Source organism: Medicago sativa, chromosome 3, assembly GCF_051527215.1.
Source record: "Medicago sativa cultivar Bolivia chromosome 3, Bolivia_mono, whole genome shotgun sequence".
Classification (NCBI taxonomy): Eukaryota; Viridiplantae; Streptophyta; class Magnoliopsida; order Fabales; family Fabaceae; genus Medicago; species Medicago sativa.
Genome location: NC_140751.1, coordinates 64,685,533 through 64,707,943, shown reverse-complemented (window position 1 = coordinate 64,707,943; position 22,411 = coordinate 64,685,533). Strand labels below are relative to the sequence as shown.

The 22,411-nt window shown below is 31.2% G+C and overlaps 1 protein-coding gene, 1 long non-coding RNA gene and 1 pseudogene across 4 annotated transcripts; 1 reads left to right on the top strand and 2 right to left on the bottom strand.

Moving 5' to 3' along the window:
- Positions 1 to 3,978: 3,978 nt before the first annotated feature.
- On the bottom strand, positions 3,979 to 5,346 carry LOC146939171 (LOB domain-containing protein 12-like; annotated as a pseudogene). The gene is made up of 2 exons (XR_015031573.1): positions 5,166 to 5,346; positions 3,979 to 4,397 (listed from the first exon to the last, which is right to left on the bottom strand). The product of XR_015031573.1 is annotated as an LOB domain-containing protein 12-like (transcript).
- A 2,821-nt stretch (positions 5,347 to 8,167) lies between these two features.
- On the top strand, positions 8,168 to 9,567 carry LOC146939170 (uncharacterized). The gene is made up of 3 exons (XR_015031574.1): positions 8,168 to 8,684; positions 8,764 to 8,908; positions 8,991 to 9,567. It is a non-coding gene; the product is annotated as an uncharacterized LOC146939170 (long non-coding RNA).
- Positions 9,568 to 14,422: 4,855 nt separating this feature from the next.
- On the bottom strand, positions 14,423 to 17,587 carry LOC146939169 (protein DOUBLE-STRAND BREAK FORMATION-like). 2 transcript variants are annotated; one of them, XM_085757915.1, is made up of 7 exons: positions 17,448 to 17,587; positions 17,113 to 17,320; positions 16,874 to 17,017; positions 16,494 to 16,641; positions 15,404 to 15,599; positions 14,842 to 14,874; positions 14,423 to 14,725 (listed from the first exon to the last, which is right to left on the bottom strand). In XM_085757915.1, the coding sequence occupies exons 1-6, from the start codon at positions 17,504 to 17,506 to the stop codon at positions 14,871 to 14,873; spliced, it is 759 nt and encodes a 252-aa protein (XP_085614041.1). In that variant the 5' UTR covers positions 17,507 to 17,587; the 3' UTR covers positions 14,423 to 14,725; positions 14,842 to 14,870. The 2 variants fall into 2 exon arrangements, with proteins under 2 accessions (XP_085614041.1, XP_085614040.1); XM_085757914.1 differs by lacking the exons at positions 14,423 to 14,725; positions 14,842 to 14,874 and having other exon boundaries at positions 15,223 to 15,599; positions 17,448 to 17,557.
- Between the last annotated feature and the right edge of the window lie 4,824 nt (positions 17,588 to 22,411).

Genomic DNA, 22,411 nt, shown 5'->3' with positions numbered 1-22,411 from the left:
GCTTATTCACTACATCAGCAGCATCCGTTAACTATCACTCGGTATTTTTCAAAGGCATTTAACTACAGTTGGTATTTTTAAGACCGTCTTAATCACTTTTTATGTCGGTTCGTCTGATCTTAAAAGTGACAGTGACAATTAATTGTTGGAAAATGTCGAGCGGCAATTAACCGTCGCTAATGTAGTGAATGAGCAATTTCTTAAGTGAGAAGACTAATTTTCAAAACAAATGATACAAATGAACGCATTTGTGCTTATTATTGAGGGGTTGTGTTTGGATCTTTTTTTACCCAATATCACCGATCTTCATCTTTTTCCTCTATCTTTCAATCCAAATAAGTGATTTTAACATAGATATATGTTTTTTTTTTGGTGATTTTGTCGTCTCGGTGCGATGTTGTTTTGTTCTTCTTCTTGTTGGGGCGTTTGTTGATATCGAGTCTAGGTGTGGTGTTCGTTTTCAATCAATTACAAATTCAATCAAATGACTGGTCTTCAAAATATGACCAGTTTTCAAATTAACCCTATAAAATACGCAAAGTCTTAAAAATGAAAACAAATATTCTATCCATGTAATTTGAGATTCTTTTTATTTTTGACCTTGAAAATATGACTTTTCACAAGAAATTAGAATTTTCTAACATAATGAAGGATTAATAATGAATTTTCATTTTCCCATAATTAAGAATTACTTAAAGAATTTATAATTAATTCATCCTTCCTTTTAATGGAGAAGGTTTTTATGATGTTTTAACCATGCCTACAAAATTAGGGAATGAAATTTAACCCGTGAGTATATGCTTACTCGGAACAAAATTGCTATTTTGCACGTATTAGTTGAAAAATCAAAATAAATCGAGACGTCTTATGAATGCTATAAAAATTTTCATATCCTTTCTGAGTTTTGAAGGTTTTTATGATGTTTTAACCATGCCTATGAAATTAGGGAATGAAATTTAACCCGTGAGTATATGCTTACTTGGAACAAAATTGATATTTTGCACGTATTAGTTGAAAAATCAAAATAAATCAAGACGTCTTATGAATGCTATGAAAATTTTCATATCCTTTCTGAGTTTTGATGGATGTCTCTATAAATAATCAACTTAATGTTTGATTTCTAGGTCAAGTTTTCTATTTTTTTTTATAGTTTTTGACGCTTTTAAAAATTCATAATTAATTTGTCCCTTGTCAGAAAATTCTAATTTAATATGGAAAACTATATTTTAACGTCCTAAACATGCCCAAATAAAATGATGAAAACATTCAATCTCTAATTCACTTTTCTAAACTTCGCGTATATTACATGGTCAAAAATAAAAATTTCAAATCATAAGGCTAGAAGATGTGTTTTTGTTTTTACAGGATTATTTTTCAAACTTTGCGTATATTACATGATGAATTTCAACAATTAACCCTAATTTTTATGATGTGATGATATTTTGATGTTTTTGGTAGTTTGTAGTTAGATCAAAAAGTTTTCCATAATTTAGTGAGGGACAAAAAATTCTGATTTTGTCAAGCTCTTAGTACTTGTTTTATCCAGGCCTAAGACCAATTTATAAAACAAAAAGAATAAAAAAAATATTGCCCAATCCTTACTTTGTAAAAAAAAAAAAATGTGACAACAATGCATGTTGTTTAATATATTTGTAAAAAAATTACCTATGAAAGCTTTATATATATTTTTTTTATAAAGATAAAGATTGAAATCAAGATTAAGATAGATTTATTGTTTTCTATGAATATTTATGTAACTTCACAAAAATACTTTTTTTCTTTCTATATTCTCATATTTTGTTAATTACATACTCTTCTATCCTTCTGTCCTCTATCTTTCTTTTCTATTTTTTTAGCGGACTAAAACCGAAAGCATTTCATTAGATAATAAGTCAGAGTTACATGACACTCCATCAATAAACAAGTGGAAGCAAAGTGTTTAATGGGGCTTCTTGTGCTAACTCATGAACGATCTTATTTATTTGCCTTCGGCTAAACTCAACCATAGAATTGTGAAAAGGACCGATCACAAAACAATTGCCTACATTGCTAAATAATGCTTCCAAACTCGGTGTTATTGTTACTGCCACTATTGAAAGCATCGACCACTACTTTGGAGTCAAGTGAAAAATTCATATCGTCAAAACCCAAATCAATTACCCACTGCAGAGCTCTATAAGGACCTAGTGCTTCACCTATATCCACCGAACATAATGAAAAGAATCATGCTGTTTTTGCAACATAACAATCGACGACATCATGAGTACACATGTCAGTACGAACCTTATTTTGATCAGATGAAAAGGAGGCATCAACAATACATTTAAGTCTACATGGAGCGGGTCTCCGTCATCTGATAATGTGCGTACGACTTGGTCTTGGTTGGGAATGCTGTGAAAGCTTCCAATCTTTCTAACATGTGCACAACACACTCAACAACTTGGGAAGTTGTTTCATTAACATGTTGCCATAATTTTAAATTTTCGGGCTTCCATAAACTCTAAAGGATGGTGGCAAAAAGAGTGCATTGAGACGGTTGGAGCTGTTGGCTGTTGCAATATATTAAACACAACCGCTGCCATATCATCGTAATTACTCAAAGTGTGTTCTATAATAGTCTATAAACTCGCTTCACACCACACTTGAACAAAATAGGCACAAGTAAGAAGCGCATGCATATATAGTAATCTTTAACATTCTCATTACATACAACACACTCATTGGGGCATTTGACACCTCTATTTACAACACACTTAATGGGGTATGTGACTCATCTATTTTGACAAACAAGTGATTCACTTTAATAAAGGAGTCACACGACTCCTCTACTTACAACACATGAGACTCCTCTCACTACATACAAACATGTAATTGTATTAAATAGAGGAGTCACATGACTCCTCTACTTACAACACTCAATGGGGCATGCGACTTGTCTTTCTTTCTTTTAAGAGCTAAACAATGTCTAATTTTTGTAGTGGCAAAATTGAAAAATGTAATTACTTTTATTGAGTACCGTTAAACATAAGTTGGTTGAAATCAAATGACATTTTAAAAGGATGTGACAAAAATGATTTTGTTAATCGGAGGTTGGGTAACTCAATTGGTTTTAGTTAAAGGTTAAGGAGTTTAAGGTGTCGAGTTCAAACTCGGACGAGAGATAAAAATATTAATCTAACAATTAATTATTAGAGAAATGATATTTGAACATCCATTTTTTTGACAACTTTTGTGACAACTTTCTCTCTCATACTCACATTATTTTTTACTTTATCTCTCTATTGCTTTGATTTTCGTGCCAATACCTACTTTTTTTTTTTGTAAATTATGGTTGTCCCATAAGTTGTCCACCAAATGGTTGTTCAAATAACACTCCTCTAATTATTAATGTTGATCATTTAAAAAATGAAAATTATTTGTGTAAACCTATCATCCATTTGACACCATGAGAGTGATAGAGATTGAGAAAGTGTGTGCATGATAGATGTGATAAGAAAGTGATGCTATAGGAATAGAGAAATAAAGAGAAAACGAGATGTTAAATGGGTGTTTGAGAATTATGGATGTTCAAACATAATAGTTAATTAAAAATATGATATAAACCAAAGACACAAAAAACATGATTGGGCTGATTTTTTTTATCCATAGACGGAGCGACAAAGGACACCTTAAAATTCAAACATACAAAGGAGAGAACTCATATTCGAACCCGCGTAAGCACGAAAAATGTCCAACCTAACATTGTCGACTGAGTTAGGCCTTCCAAATTCTTTTTCAATTAAGGTTGAACTGAAGTAACTAGCAATGGGTTTTATGCAATAACAAATCTGCTTACATAGTACTACATAAATTCAATCTTTAATTGAAACAATCTCTACCTACACTTTGCGTATCTCTTGACTAAATTTTAAATTAATTAAAAAATTCAGTATATTAAGAAGAGAAAAAGGTAATTTATTCTAATTAGAGCAACATAAGTGAAATAAAAAAGTTTAAATTTTCATTGAAGAAATTAGTTGTCAAATTTAAGTCCAAAAAGTCTCTCTCTTAAGAGGCTCATAATCTTGGAATACATTGGAAGATGAAGAAGAAGAAGAAGGAAAGTTAATATACTGTGGAAGAACTCCATAGCAATTACTATTTTCAGATAGTAGCATCAATTTGTCATCTTGATCAACATGTGTTGGTAATGAGTTGGTAACTGTAGTAGAGTCTTGTTGCATCTGGATGCAAAGAATCTCTGATTGAGCCATTGCAAGTTGCATTTGTAATTGTGAAACTTGACTTTGAAGGTATGATATGGCTCCAACACATCCATAAACAGGATCTCTCACTCTTGCATTTGCTTCAAAAACTAAACTGTTCACTGCTTCTGCTCTTTGATGAATTGGAAGCTCCTACAAACAAAACATACCAATATTGAGTCATGTTTATTACACAACCAAGTACAATAAAAAGATAAAAAATAAAAAATAAAAACAGTCTGATGCACTAAAGCTCCCGCATACGCAGGGTTCGGGAAGGGGTCCCACCATTTTGGGTCTTACCCTGTTTTTAATACAAGAAGTTGTTTCCAGGACTTGAGCTCGTGACATTTCAGTCACATGACAACAACTTTACCGTTGCGCCAAGACTCCCTCTCAAGTACAATAAAAAGATACTAGTAATTAAAATATTTATATTGTAAAATAAATATTTTAGTAGCCACAATCCTTTACTTAATGTAGACTCAAATTTAGCACATGGCCAAGAGTTTTTTTGCTTGAAACTTGGAACAATATGTGTAGGGTTTTAAATAAAGGTATATGATTAGGATTTGGACTCCAACATCAGTATTTTGAATGACTCCAACATCATTCTCTTTAATTAAGATTTGTGACACTTTTGTTATCACTGCTGTGTTTTAAAACATTGAATGTATGTACCTCATACAAACTTTGCTACCATGTCATGTTGTGACTAAATTAAATTAATTATTCCAAAACACCTTAAGTTCTTAGGTAGAAATATACATGAATGATTTTATTGCTTACATACTTGTATAATATTATAACATATATAACATTTATTTCAAACATGCACATATATTATAGTATATGTAACAAATTAACCCTTACAAAAATTCATTGGACAAAAAGGATGATGATTAAGTATAGAGATGAGACCTGCAGCATTTTGCTGATATTGCTAGCACCAAAGACCTTATGAACAATGGCAAACTTGCGTGGGTCATCAGAAGGAAAGTAAGGAGCAAAGATACATTCCTGTGTGCAACGTCTTCTCAACAATTTGCAAGAAGCACAAGGTGAGGAACCTGATCCCATTTGGTGAAAGATAAAGATTATTATCTGAATATTAAGAAAACCAAAATGAAGCAGAAACTATGTTGTTATTATTATTGTTAAGGAGAATGAACCTAAGATTTGTATTTATAATATGGCTAGTAAGATTTCAACTTGGTTGCCTAATAAAAAATAAAATATTATTATAAGCTAGATGCACATGTCCTTCTTGTAAAGTATGAGTTGATAATAATATATTATTATTACGTTGATGTTTTAAGAAGAAATTAGTTAGAAACCGCTTCTAGTATTCTTCAATACAAGTATATGAAATATACATTTCACATGTTAATGTAATCAAATGACCGAAGTCATTTGAAAAACTTCAAGTTTTAATTTTGATAGAAATTATATTTTAATTAGTTTTACTTAACGGAACTTCGAATTATTAAACTCATATATTTCTTCTAAAAAAGGAAGGTTTAAATAAAGGAAAATGCTAACAAACACTTAAGACATTTTTAAACATTTAAAAATAATAACTTTTACATTGAAAATTGTATAGTTATGACTTTTACATGTGTTTAACTTGTATTTTTAAGACAAATTTTTTGTTTTTTTGGGTTCTTTGAACAATGCCCTTGTAGCACTTAGCAAAACTCCAAAATAAAAACTTCAATGTGAGGAGAAGGTTAATTGAGACATTAACATAATATTGAGGGAGCAATATAAAGTCAAACAGTGAAGAGAAATTACATGTGAAGTGATGAAATATGGTGGTTTTAATTAAATTTTAATTTAATTGAGTGAAAAAATTCATATACTACTATTTTGGCGGTGGTCAAACACAGCGTAAGAGCGTGATGGGTTGGCAATTCACGCAGTTGTGTAGATTTTACGTACACATTGACTCTTCAATTTTAATAATATATACACATAATATTGTATTGTATACTATATACTTGTGTAATACACAATATGTGTATGTAATTTGAAGTTTCACACTCAAATTGCAAGTTCTAATACAGCTGTTAGCATTGGATACATATTATATATATAAAAAATTAGTTATAGTTAGCTTCCTTTTGTTTAAGTTAGTTGGAATCATTTTGTCAAAAAAAGAGAAGTAAATTGGAATCCTAATTAACATGGACCGAGACCCCCTAGAGATAAGGGTTTGGACCAACGTGAATGTTTGTAGGTTATGGCTTTCACATCGAAACCACCTCTCTCTTTTTAATGCGTAAATTATTTATTCAGAACTAGCAAGGCACAACACGAAACCAAAACCAATGCTAGGTGGGAGAGAAATAATTTCATGCTGATGCATTGTTCATCGATATGTACATAAATACTTCAATAATGTCAACATTTGAAGGCTAACTATTTTTCAAGTGCTCCTGGACACCTTGAAAGTTGGCTTAGGGTTAGGGTTCCTTCTTCGGCTACAAATATTTGGTTATAATAACATGAGTATCTAACCCAACCCTTCTTCTTGATTACAAGTAATATATGTTGGATAACCATTTAATGTATCTAATCGTTCGGATAAAATATGTCCGCTTTGATCTGAGGCATCAACTGAAGATTAACTCCCTTGGGTTAGCCGTGATAAAATCACTAAGCTGAAAATTGAAAAAGAATAAAAGGTACATGTGTTAGGATTCAACTGAATTAGTGAAGCCCTTTTTAGTTGCAATCAAATGTATTTGCACTTGCCTAACTTTTAGTTGGCTGAGCGAAGATCTTTAACCCTAAATCTCTCGGTTGTTGATTTTGGGTAAAGAAGTTACTTATTTTTAGGTGTAAACACACTCTCATCCCTTTTTATGTTAAAATTAATTAAAACACAAGCTACATTTCCTTGAGAAGTAAATATGTAGAGTAAATTATACTCTCCTCTTCTAATATATACTTGAATTATGTTCTCGACAGGCAAATGAACCATGTTCGACACTTATGAGGCTTAAATTCACCTCTAGAAGTTCCTAACGCTTCCGACCGTCAATACCCTCTAACGTTTGACGGTTCAAAAATCTTTTTTTTTTGAGAGATGACGGTTCAAAAATCTGTTGTCTGTAATAACCCTCCAACGTCTATCTCGATAGCTACACCAATAGTTGTATAAAAGGATACTTAGACCAACATTTAAGGTACAAAAATTCTATCCGTAAAAATTCCTCAACAAAGGCCATTATTCCTACCACTCGATATCAAATTACATTATGCTCTTTTAAGCATTCAATATATAGTACACTTTAACTCATTTAACATAAATAAATATTTTAACGATAGAAATTAATTTCGCGTAAAACAAATGATAGAAATTAATTTTAAGCCACCATTTTATGTCAAAAGAAATTTAGGGTGGCAAGAGACTGAACAAAAATTAAAATTCTTCCCCCTCACTAAATCACTTTTGTGATAACGTACAACTATTTTGTGATAATTTTTTAGATTATTTTTTTCATTATTATTTTGGAACAAAAACAATAGAGAGAGAAAGAGGAAGAAAGAAGTAAGAATATATTGTAAGTATGAGAGATAATTTTTTCAACATGGTTATACAAATATTATTTCTCTTGTCTAAAAGACCAAACCAACCTTAATTAATCTACCAAATATCAAACAAGATAAAAAATTTATTCAATACTTCAAAATTTTGTCTTATATTATTCTCTCTTGTGTTATTTTATCTAGTACTTATCTTTTATCATATCAAATACACTCTTGGTATGTAAGGATAGAGGGTTAATTAATTTACTTATTTTGCAAGTATCACAGTTGTTATTACAAAGCAGAGAGACTATTAACTAATTGCATCAATCCGACATTAGGCTAAGCACCATGGATTTTCAAAAAGAACACCAATTTCCAGAGAGATCTTTATATCTAATCCAAAGGTACCATTGCAAACAACCCTTACATAACCCTAACCCTAAAAATTTCCCCCCAAAACTATTGCAATTACCAATATTGTTTCAGGCTAATTAAATGGGGACTGGCATGCTTCCACTACCAAAAAAAATAATTAAATGGCATGCTTTGTCCCCCACGTTTAACTTCCAGAAGAGCAAAACAAAATATCCAAATTTGAATTTCAAATTTTCCAACTACAGCTTATTTAACTCCTTAAATGCATGGTCCAGCTTTTTCTATTCCATCTATGCTAATGTGCGTGTTTCCAATGTAGTGAGTACCAATGAGCTCTGTCATGCACCTAGGTACACGCCTTCCATGCTAATTATGCCTATATAAGGATGTTATTTTCCACGCACCTATGTGTCTATATACATGCTCTAATTCCCACATCAGCATGCATTACTTTGGCTTTTCTTCTTATCAGTTGTGCCATGCCTAACAGAGATATCCAAACACTGCTATCATACCATTGCCTGTCTGGTAAAACTATAAAGTTCGATTAGTCTGTTTTTCTATTTGTATTGGCATAAGATTTCTGATTTGGTTGGTGATTTTGCAGTGCCATTGGATCCCAACCCCGTTGGAGATTTGATACGATGGTTAACAAGCTTTGCCGGAAATGTCGAACATATGTGGTTGAGTTCGACGTTGAGCATGTAAGAGAAGAGGTTGTCTTCATTTGAGATATCAAGAATGGTTGTTTGGTAAGGTGTTTACATGACTTTTTTAATCCATCCTTCACGTGGGTATATTTTCATATGATAACTAGCTGTTTTATTTTACCAGGAATTTGCTTACAATGGATTTTGTGAACTCGCAGTTGATATAAGGACTACTGCTTTGAGGTTGATGGATGACTGTGGGAAGGTAAGATTGCAGTCTCAGTTTTGGTAGATGTCCATATGACCATTTTAAAGTTGGCGGTGGTTTTAAACGATTGGTTTTTGCAAGAAGGCTACGTGAGGTTCTCATGTTATGGTGGGTGAACTTGCTGTTGGGAGTAACGAGATGCTGTATTTTTGAATTATTCGATATTAGTAGTCCTGGGTAGTGCTTTTGCATGGTCTGTGGGTTAGTGGTTGCTGTTTCAATGCTTGATCTTATTGATAAAGGATATGGTCGATTTATTGATAAAGTATTAACCAAAACCTTTTTTTTTTGAGCAAAGTATTAACCAAAACCTACTACGATTAAAATTGGTATTATATTTTCATGAAGAAAAAAAAAAACTGTCGTTTGGTTTATATATATGTCATGTCAATTATTTTCATTTTATAAACAGAAACATTTGACACAAATGGAGACAAATGTGCAATTTAATTGTTAAACTGCAACGTAACAACTAATATCATTAGTTGATTTTTTTTTTAGGGATACATAAATTTAATTTTTATATATATATATATATATATCATGTGATATATAAACCTGTTATTAAAATTCATCTTAGATTTTCATAAAAAAATATTGTCATATATGATTTATATTTGTCTCATGTTAATAATTTTCACTTTATCATATAAAAACCATCAAGATTATATTATGAATAATACAAGGAGTCTTCCTGTGATGTGCAACTATATCCAAACGATATGTATTCCTCTAAAAAATTGTGCAATGTATTTCTGATGATTATTATAGTATATAAGTGTATATACACATTGGTATTTCTAAAGTCACATAAATAGTGTAAACACCTTATCCCATGAAATTTCATTTGAGATATCAATATCAATCAATATATATTAACGAGGTGTAGTCTAATCATCAACGCCAGCGGTTTTCAATGCACCACCAACTGTTGGCGTGTTTAGTGTGAAGGTATTTAGTTGTATGCATTCAAGACTACAAAGCTCAATATACTAAGCTTTCTTAACCGTGGATGGGGTAATAAATTATCATGTTGAGAATTGTGGATTTTAAGAGCATTCACATTCATGCTACACCCTCCGGTCACTAATATAAGCAAAAATCCACTTTTTAGATACATTCAATTCTTTATTATATGTCACATACATCATTAATTGAATGTATCTAAAAAGTGGATTTTTGCTTATATTAGTGACCGGAGGGTGTACATGTATGTATGGATGGTACAAATTGACTCCACCGAATATATTACTTCTTTTGGTCCTTACTATAAGAAAATTTTCAAAAAAAAAAAATGGTCATATTTATAAGAAAATGTTACAACTTTTAAAGCGTAGTTATTATTTAAAAGACTTTTCTATCACTCATTTAATACTTTCATTTTAATATTAGTGGGTTTATGTAATGTTTCTCAATTTTTTATGAGGGTATATTTGTAAAAATATTCAAAAAGTTTCATTAATTAATGATTGTATTTGTTTTGATGTTTTTTAGTTTTATTTTTTATAATAAGGACCGGAGGGAGTATTGACATCTCAAATGAAATTGCATGGGATAAGGAGTCACACTTCTCAATTCTTTAAATCACTCAATTACATTTTTCAAATATTAATATCACTTATCTAAAACTCTAAAATGGGTCCACTAAATTCTACAATATACTCAAACTTTATATTTTATATTGATATATAAAATGTGTAATTGAAACAAAGTGGAAATGTGTCACTATTTTACTTCTTTAATTTTTTACTTCCAAAAGCTTTGAAATAAATGAATGGAACCGTGTCCATTGTTGGTTACCGTAGTTAAAAATTGGAAATTAACACTTGGTGAATTATCCACAGGTGCCGTGCCTTTTATCTGACACAAAGGGTGACCTAAACTCAAAAGACAGCCGATAATGGTGCTCTAAATGAAGTTGTTGGAAGATTTTGCTCACCGATAAATATCGCAACTTAGTTAACACAACTTTAAAAGTGGTGTATCGAGAGGTTTTTAGAAATTGAATAATATTAGTTGAAATTAAGTTTTCCAATTTTATATGACCCGTGCGACAGCACGGGTGAAAAGTCTAGTTGAATTCAAAATTGCATGTACGTAGTTGTGAAACCCTATGACCTATCCCTTCTCTTTGCATTAAATGCTCCACATGATTCCTATAGTTTAATTTAGTCTTCTGTTCCGAGGAGGAAAGCTTAATTTCCTCTATTGAATTAATTAATTGGAAATGAATATTAATAAAAAAAACATGCATATGACTTTGGCTTATGTACCAAGTCTTCTTGTTCAAAAAAAAAAAAATGTACCAAGTCTATGTTTTCCTATATTGTCAAAAAAAGAAAAAAGTCCTTGTTTTCCTCTTCCATCGATCGATGATTCCTGTTTTATATTATGAGAGATTAATAGGCGTGGGGCCAATTGAATTTCTATTTTCTGGTTCACTCCTTCACTTGCTATGATGCTACTTTTCAAATTTGATGTTTCTTTTTTTTTTTTTCCAAATAGTTTAGTGACTAGATTCATACATATTATGTGAGGAAAAGCGAAAAATCCAGGGTTTGAACCCCAGCTCGTGCACATAATGTCCCTGATAGCTACCAATTGAGCTATATTTATGAGACTTCAAATTTCATGTTTCGAACAACTATATGTTTTCTTGAACTATATTTAATCACTTTAGTAATTCACTACTTTGCTCGAGATTTTCATCTTCTACTTTATGTTTTTTTTTGTTAAGTAGTTTTTTTAAGGATTTTGTTAAGTAGTTTAGTGGCTAAAAATTCTCTTTTTAAGGAGAATAAGTAGTAGGGGTGTCTGAGGTTCGAACCTCAGTCCCTACATATTGTCATGTAACTTAGTGGCTAAAAATTCTTTTTTTCAAGGAGAATAAGTGTGGTGTAGGGTTCTGACTATGACCCCTGCATATATTATGTAACGCCTCAACCAACTAAGTTAAACTCACTTGAAAGTTTTCTCCCTTATGTTATTTTATGGTTTTGATTCTTTCTTATCATCATATTATTTTATGGTTTTGCTCGGATTACGTTTACCATGACTGTGTAATTCAATGCTAATGATATGATGGATCTTATGCCTTAATTATTTTTCCATCTTGTTACTATATATGATTTATGTTTCTTTTATATTGTTTTGGTACATCTTTTATATTGTTTAATTGTGTACTAATCCTTATAAGGAGTAGTTATTTAATAAGTTGATTAGTTGAAAGGTAGTTTTACAATAACAAATTTACAAACCCATTGAGTAATAGGTAAGGAAAGGTTGGACTTATCATAACTCAATCACTTCATGTTAACAAATAGAAATTTTGCATTTCAAATTTACAATTTTTAAAGTAAAAACATACATTTCAAATAGTAGTAGAATACACTACTTTTCAAACACAAAATTTCTCTATTTATTTTCTTAGAACACTCTTTTAACATTTTCAGTTTTTTAACAGTCGGGTTCATAAATTTGGGTTACCAAGGAATAGTGAAAAAACAAACATCTCTCAGTGAGGAAGATTCGATTAGTGCATTAATTGCTCCGGACTCCATAGAGAAAAACATGCCAAGCATTCAGAACAATTAATGCATGGCCAGTCCCATGCATCGATGATGAGGAAGATTCGATTTTTGAGATTAGTGTGGTCTTCTAAATCTAGAGTGGCAGTGAACATGGGTGGGTCTCAAACTGTTCTAGACTTGACTATCACCAGCAATCTCATTCAGTGAAAATTAGTAGGCTCTTATTTTGGACAATATGATGTTTGGTAGGACATTTATAAGAAAAAACCATTTTTTTTTAGCTACATTGAATAAGATGTATTTGGTAGAGACTCGACTATCATCAACAATCTCACTCAAGTGAAATTAGTAGGCTCTTATTTTGGACGGTATGATGCTTGGTAGGATGTAATTCATCTAATTATTATTATAAGTAAAAAAAATTTAGATTTATTTAAATAAGTGATGTATTTGGTCTTTATAAAACAAATATGTTTGAGAACTACAAATATTGACGCATTATAGTTTCTAAAACAAATATGTTTGAGAACTACAAATATTGACGCATTATAGTTTCTTCCATCTTAAATACAAGTAAAAAGTCAAATACATTTTATTTAAAAATTCAAATACATAAGATTTAAATTTAGTCAAATAGGGTATGATGTTTGATAGGACATTTGTTTACGAAGACATATGTTTATATTTAAGATCAATGAAGTATCTCTTTTCGAACAGAACTCTTCATGTTTTGTTCATAATACTCACTCCGATCATTATTATAAAGAAGAAAAAAAACCATTTTTCAAATTTATTGAATAAGTGATTTATGTAATCTATAAAGAAAAATCACTAGTATAATTGATAATGCAGAAATTTTTCGGTTAAACGCTTTCATCCGAATTTGAATTTAAGATCACACAGTTGCGTGTAAACTTTAATATCATAAATTAATGCAAAAAATCTTGACCCTTGTTTAATAAGACCAAGTTTTGAGCTTATAACGAATTACATATAGTTTATAAATTCATATAATCAAAATAGACATATTTATATCAATTTTTCTCATGGGTTTATGGGTTTTTTTTTTTCTAGTTTATAATGTTTAAGTTTATGCCTTACTTCTTCTATCTTTGTCTTACGATAAATGATTCATTTGTACAAAAAAAAAATGTCATAAATTAATGACCGCTTTGATTTTCAATTTGGATGGGCAATTTAGGCAGGCTAATTCAACTTCTTAAAAAAATAATTAAAAAAGTAATTAAATCTGCAGTTTTTTATTTTTGAAAGAAAAGATTTTTCAATTTGAATACAGTATAACCAATTATTCAAAAGAACTCTGCGAACGCATGAGTATTTAACTATTTTAACCAATTTTCCAACATTGACAATAGCACTAAAACATTTCAATGTTATATGCTGACTTATTGTAGGTGTTAGGAGAAGTTAAGCACACCGACTTGTTCTGAATAGCTTGACCTCTACATGTTATTTTGACCACATATAGATTTATACTCTATATGTATAAATACTATATTTTGACCATTATCAACTATAGATGTGAAGAGCATGTGGAGTAACAACAATATTCGTTTTGAGTAGATAGTCTCTCTGTTTATTAAATATGTAAAACGTTGTTATAAATTTATAATAGACTCTGATTGATGCAAAGACATTTTTAAATGTCTTTCCTTGGTGAACCATATCCTTGAATTTGTCTTTCTTTAATTTGGATTTCAAATGTATTTTTTCGTTAATCAATGTTGCTCCTGAAATTACAACAAAAGACGTATATTTTTCTAATTTGGATACATTTGGTGATTGCAAATCTAACGATGAAAACCAACTATTTTCTAGCTTGTACTATTTTAAACATCCAAAACCTCAAGCTCAATGTGAATTGTGCATTGCTCGGATACACATGTCTTAAGACTTGATATTACAAGGTCATGTTATTAAAAGAACTACTGGAGAAAAAAAAATCAAAGAACTTGCTTAATAACGAAGATTAATTAATCAACTGATACAAAGTTCTTTTCTATAACACCGCTGATTGCTTATACACCCCTTGGTCATATATAGTTTAATAATGCCCAAGCTGGATACTATTAAGTGATCACAACAGTGGGACTAAACCACCTATTTACATGGAAGATGAGTCCAATTAGTTTTCACTAGCAAAGCAGAAGTTTATTACAATATCGTATGAAACTAATAATCAATCAACAAAGTACAAGTACAGATGAATTACAAACCTTCGAGGTTGAAATCTGCACTATGGGCTTCAACTGATCACAAAACAGAAGGAAAAAAATGTTAGTATTGATAAAAGATACTAAGATTTGCAATTTTTGTCCACAAACCTTAATATCACATCCACCCTTACCCAAAAGATACTGATACAGGGCCGGCCCAACATAGTAGGAGGTTAGCGAATTTAAATATGAGGCCTTTTTATTACAAAAGCAGTCTAAGGCAATTGTCTTGGTGACCTTACCCTTGGGCCGGTCATGTGTTAATATTAGTAGTTAGAAGGAGCGGGATCATTACCTTCTGATTATTCTAACTCTTACCTTCTAAACCAATCCATCCACTTTATAACCCCACAAAATCAGCTTTGCAAATATTATATGATGTAAAGTGCAATTAACTTGTTCTTTCAACGGTGAAAAGTGTAAACACCAAATACAGATCGAGGTTTATCACTCAAATGAAAAGACAGGCAGAAATTTGAAATGACAGGCAGAAATTTGAAATTTCACATGACCAAACAATGAAATAGAACATCATAAAGTCACTGTCAGAAATTGATTTGACCTCAAATTTGGATGTCGAACTTGTAATTCACCATTGACCTGCAAAAGGCTTTGTCTTTCGTATAACTTTCGCATATTTTGTCTCTTGATTCCATTTCTGAAGGAAGTGCTTGCTAGACATCGTTTATGTTTAGGTAAGTCCAACTTTTGCTGCTCTCTTGTTTTCCTTTCTAGGTACTCTGTTGCTTGCACCTGAACTGATATAACGAAACATCATTTGTAGTGAAACGATGAATATTTACAATGCACAATTCAATTCTCGAAAGAATATGAAAATCAACCTTAAAGGTAAAACATAAAATTAGCCCTTTAGGAGGAAAATATGACAATTATTACAATATGTCCCCATAATACCCAACCAAAGAAGTTTATTACTCATATAACATGGCCTTTCACACGCACACATAAAGTTAGACATAAAAGCTCCCATGAATTTTAACATCAACAAACTAGAGCAGTAAATAACATCCGAGGAATGGAAAATGATAGGTTAAGAAAAATCTTAATAGAACAGAAACAGCAAAAGAACAAGGAGATAGAGAGAACCAATAATGTAACTAACAAGGCTTTTCAGCATATTGACCTTCAATAAATGGAAACACTCTAATGACAGCTATGAGTATTGTGCAAGATAGAAGCTATAAACACATTACTATTACATAGCAAAATTAAGAAAAGATGCTTTCAAGGTCAAGCCAGGATACTGCGTCTAACCAAATACAACGCCATAATAAAAGCATAAAGGACACACACATTTCCACAGAATTTTGGCACCATTTTGAAACCTATTAAGTTCTGACACAAACACAGACACATGACACCACACTAACATGTTGACAACAGTAGTAATTTGGAAAAATAGAATAATTCAATGTAACCACATGTGTCAGTGTTGTGTTGTGTCGGTGTCCGACACTAAAATGCGTCGATGATAATAGGTTGCAACAATAATCTTTAGAACAAATCATGAATTAAAAACTATTCTTCTCAAATTTTGAAAAGCATACTCTAAAAATGATTTGCACGTACAATAGATAGATTAACAGAACAAAAACAGCATGAATGTTCAATGCACACAAATGAAGTTATACCAGAACGTGAAGTAATTGATGTCAGTGCAAAGTTCCTGAGCCTAGTAATCTCACTGATAGCATTAGCCTTCAAATTTTCAGGAATCGCGTCTCTTCCAAGCTTTTGAACATTGTTATTTCCAATGCACCTCAATGCATTTTCACATGCCTATTCACCAATTAGTAATTACTAATTAAGCATTCAAACACAAAACAAACTCAAATTTCAAACTAAAAGTGACGAAAACTACATAATTTTACATCACAATTTTATATCATCATCATGGATTCAATAATTTCAATTTATTCAAAACTAATAAATCCGTTTCAGAAAAAGCATTAACTAAGCTAAATCTTCAATTACACATTATCACAAACACGAAGAACGCGTAACTCGTTACCTTCACTGCAACTGCATGAAAACCGTTTTTCTCAGCGTCTTCCACAAAATTCAACCATTCTAATGGCGAAACTTGTAGCAATTGAATAGTAGCAGATTTGAGTTCTCTCATAACTAACGCCTCGTATCTTAAAGCTAAACAGCTCTTCAAAATTGGAATTCGGAAAAGCAAAAACAGAAAAATGAATTAGGATATTGAAATGTTTCGACGTCTATTGAAGAATGTGAAATTAGAAGTACCTCTAGATCTCCGACGAGAGCGAAAGCGCGAACGAAGAAATCGAGAACCAGAAGCTTATCGTGGATTGATTCTGCGGCGATGGAATGAATGATAGAAAGTGATTCAGATTTGAGGAGTTGCGTCAAACTGGATCGAATTTCGACTAACGATTTCACGTCTTTGGAGATCAAAAGCGAATGTAGAAATCGGAGCGTGGAACCGCCAAAACTGCGATGAAATGAAAATGTTAGAGAGAGAGAGATAGATAGATAGAGAGATAGATAGATAGAGAGAGAGAGAGAGAGAGAGAGAGAGAGAGAGAGAGAGAGAGAGAGAGATGAGAGAGAGAAGCAACCTTCTGGTTTGGAGGAGGTAGCGAAAGAGAGAGAGTTGTTGTTCTACAGAGTCTGACATTTCTGGAGGGTGAGGGAGAGAGAATTGGAATTTGGAGGGTAACTTGAGAATGAGAACTTTGAAATTTTGAACTGTTTGAGTTTAAATACTCCCTCCGTTTTCAAAATGAGTGTCGCTTTAGCCAATTGCACACAGATTAAGGAATAGAATAAAGTAGTCAAATGTCATAACAATTTTACCAAATTATCCTAATCAACTATTGGTTTGTTTTTCATTAAAGAAAAAATAATACTTTGGAAGTAGTGTAACATAGCATTAATTGAAGGGTACAATTGAAAAGAAAAAGTTATTATTGCATTGAAAGCCGAAAGTGACATTCATTTTGAAACAATTTTTTTTTGCTAAAGCGACACTCATTTTGAAACGGAGGGAGTACAACACAAGACAAGATAATCATCTAATTCAATTGATTCCCTCAAAAAAAAATCTAATTCAATTGATAATGTGGATATAGTTAAACCGAATAATTCATTGTTCAAACTCTAAATCTCACAATTACATGTGTTTTCAAGGGGGACGTTTGTTTCACGTTTACAAAATATAAGTGTTCTTTCTAATCGATCAATTATAACCGGTTCGACCACCATTTTAAATTAAGAATGAACGTAAGTGTTCTTTCTGATCGATCAATTAAGAATGTAAGAATGAATTTTCAATCAAAGGCTTTTTTTATTACTACAACTAAAATAGTTCATCACCATTTTAAATTGAATTATTAATAAATTTTATAAAATAATACACTTTTTATAAGTTATAATTGAATTGATTTAATATTTCAAAAATTAAATAATTATGAATGGATAGTTAAATTATTTTTACAATTTGATGATACAAAGTTATTGTTGTGACCAATTTACTAATTTTTTTTAGGTGTTGGGTTAGAGAGATTGTGTCATTATTAAATATTAGTTTAAAAACGAATGACGTGTAGAGATGGGCTCGTTTAAGCACCTAAATGAGGTGTTGTATTGTGACCTGTCCAAGGTCACATGTTAAATAACTTCACAATTTTTTTTAACAAGCAAAAATGAAATATATTAATAGTAACAGAGTAGTCTCTTTAGCACAAGGTATACCAAGAAAATCATTAAAAATTACAAGCTATCAACAAAATAATTACACAAAATGGTTAGCCAATACCCATACACATAACCGGTTCGACCACCACCTCTGAAAGCCAAACAATAATTACACAAAATAGTTAACCAATACCCAAACACATGAACGGGTTCGACCACCACCTCTGAAAGTCATAAACAAAATTGGCTTTATTAGCTTTAAGCCACCAAAAAGAATAATATTTTACTTTATCCAATAATTGAGGTATGAAATTTTCTATATTTTTGAATAATCTATTATTGCGTTTATTCCAAACTATCCAAACACAAAGAACACTATGAAGTAAAATCACACACTCCCCTAACATATCTTCCTCCCATGCCCACAAACGTCCCCTCCACTTCCACGTCGTGCCCCCATCCTCTCAACCAAGAGAGAACATATGCGCCACCGAGCAAGATTTATTCACAGCTAACTCAAATAAACGCCTAAATCGCACACAAAAAGGAACACCTCCTAACTATCTTGCCAAAAATAAGTACCTACTCCATCTCTCACTTTCCGCGATACACACTCGTCAAACCACCATCCACCTTCAACACCTACACCATCACAGATTTTTGCCACGTCCCTCCACCAAGAAGATACACTCCGGCCCCTAAACTCTATCCTCCCTACCTCATCACCATAACGAGCAACCAAGACCGTACACCAAAACCACCTCTCTCCCCTAGCATCCTCCAACACCACTTTCCTAACAAAACACTATTGAACTCCCTCAACTGCCTAACCCCCCAACCCTCCATACTCCTTTCGTAAACAAACAATATTCCAACTAATCCAAGAAATTTTCCTATTAGAAAGATAAACGAAAGAATTGAAAGAAAAGAGAGTAATAAATAGTTAATGATAATAGAAAAAGTAACATTAATTTTTCATTGGTATTATAAAGCGACATATAATTTATGATAATTTTTTTTCCAAAGTGATGTATAATTTGAGACGGAGGGAGTATTTTTTATTTTTAATATTCTTTATGTATTCACATTTATTGAGGTGTCTAATATGGATCTGACCAAAGATTGACTTTATTATTTTTAGTAAATTTAAATAAAATATTATATATGTTTTCTATTTACTATTATTCAAAAATTCATTTTTTACAAAAAAAATAAAAATGGAAAGAGTCTACCTTTGAATCATATTTTAAATGTCTGTTCTAGATTAAATCAATTTATTGAGTCAGATCAATGAATGCACATTTATTGAGTCAAAGATTGAGACTTCTAACATAATAGAAAAAAACAGAGGATTCTTTTTCTCTCATTAAGAGCATTAATATATTATATTTTAATTATAATTAAAATATTTATAATGTATAATAAATGTAACTTACTAATTTATGGCTATAAATAAGATCATGTGACAACTTTGTTTACAATTTAAAACTTAAAACGTACAAATTTTCATAAATTTTATACAAGTTGAGGAAATACAAACATTAAGAAGAGTTATGGCAGTGAACGAGCTGAAAAAAAGTATCACCATGTTGATAATCATGATGTTAATGTCTATGCTCATTGTAACTCAAGTATGTGAAGCAACTATATCTAAAGATACTAGTACTATACAATATTGTAATGATTGTGAGATGAAGTGCAAAGAACGATGTATCTATTTTGAATGCATTAATCTATGTATGTCTGAGAATTGTCGTTGTTGTGTTACTCATTCCCCTGCTTGCGTATAATGATTAAACCTTGCAGACTTTTCACAAGGAAAAAATAATCAATAATGAATAAGTGAATTTTAACTTATTATATTCATTCACCATTTTGGATATCAATTTCTTTTCATATTATATTTCTTATTTGTTTTTAGAGTAAATCCTTCCACTGAATAAAGTTTGAATTATATTTCAACTTCTTTTATGTTAAGTTGTACTCCCTCCGTTTCAAAATACATGTCCAATTTTTATAATGTGCACTATTCACTTGACTTACTTTGACAATACTTTTTAACTAATGTATAAATACAAATATTAGCATGTAACGTGTTGTTGGATTTGTCTCGGCAAATATTTTCAAGATATTAAATTTTTATAATTTTTTACTTTAGATAATTAAAGATATTAACGGTCAAAATTGTGCATTGGCATATGTGAAGTGGTTGACTTGGACATGTATTTTGAAATGGAGGGAGTACTTTCTTTTCTCCTAAAAGTTAAATATATAGAGAAAATTATACCCCTCATCTCGTAAGATACTCATCATAATCATCATCTCTGTATAGCAAGACAATTTAATAACATTCATATACAAAATAACACACATTAATTACACTCAACTTTTTTTAATATTTGTGTTTTTGGTCAAGGAGACTTATTAGAAGGAACATTGGGAGTATATCTTAACCTGAGGATTAATGCGTGGGAAATAATGTCCAAAGCTTGAAGAGGATTAATGCGAGGGAAATAATGCCAGGAGACACAACGACTTGTATTGCAAAAAAAGCAGCAGGGGAAACCAATTGAAAATTAGTTGGCAAGAGATTGATTTTATGTTATTTAGTCGGCTTGCATTTGGACAATTTGGAAAAAACATAATAATCACTCATGATATATATTATTGATCATATCAAACTTCAATCTTGATCGTTCTTTAAAACGAAGATCAAATGTTTTGATTACCATTTGGAATAATCTTATTAATTGTCTTGATTTTATTGATAACCTCAACTCTTGGTTGTGTGTAATTTTGTGTTATTAGATAAGGGGTGTGGTGCATTGTTGGTTTTTTTTTTTTTTTATTTCTTTTGTTGTGGTTTTTTGGTTTTGAGATTTTTCATACTTATAGCATGTAATTGTCTCATTACTCAATTTGTTCCCACAAACTACAATACCAATAAAAGACACTAGTGACAATATCTCACACCTGAAAATGACTATTTTCTATTTTGTATTTTCTTAAACATCACAAATTTCATGCTCAATGTGATCACAAGACTTGTTATTACAGGGTTATGTTATCACAAGACCTTCTGGTCAAAAAATCAAATAACTTGCTTAACTAACACCACATAATTGCTTAGACACCCCTGCGTCACATAGTTCTATAAATTTATCGCACCAGTGTGACTAAACCTCCTCCATGGATGAGTCCACATAGTTTTCACCAGCCAAACATAAATGAGTTGTGATTATTTTATGAAATTCAATATCAATCAACAAGGTACAAGTAAAGGTGAACTACAAACCTTGGAGGTTGCAATCTGTTTTATCAGCTTCAACTGAATCACAACAATCACAACTTATCATCTCATTTTGATTTCATGGTCTTCTTTTGGGTTTAATACATTATAAATCTTCATAAATTAGCCTCCTTTCAACTTAAGTATATACCGAAGTTTTCTTCAATATTTGGTCTTCTACATCTTTGCCGTTTAAAATTTTAGTCATCAAATTTGTTGATCGAACAAGCGAAATAGCTCTAATTGAAAGTGATTTTTCATCGACATTCTAAACGAAAGTTAGATTAACAACATCAAAACATATACTACAGACACCATAATAAAACAAAACGTATTCTAATCCAAGATCATGACGAATGTGCTATCATAACTCTAAATGTATTGAAGCATGTTTGTCACTTTTCTAAGAGAAATAGAATCACACTCTTCACTACACCTTAGCAATTACAGGAAAAGTTACTAAGTCCCGTAATGTAGAAATTTTCATATAGTACAGGTACAAAAGATAGACATCTTTAAGTATAGTGCAGGTATAAAAGCTGCTGTACAAAATCAGAAACAACAGAACGATAAATTTCCCAAAAGTAATTGAATTAC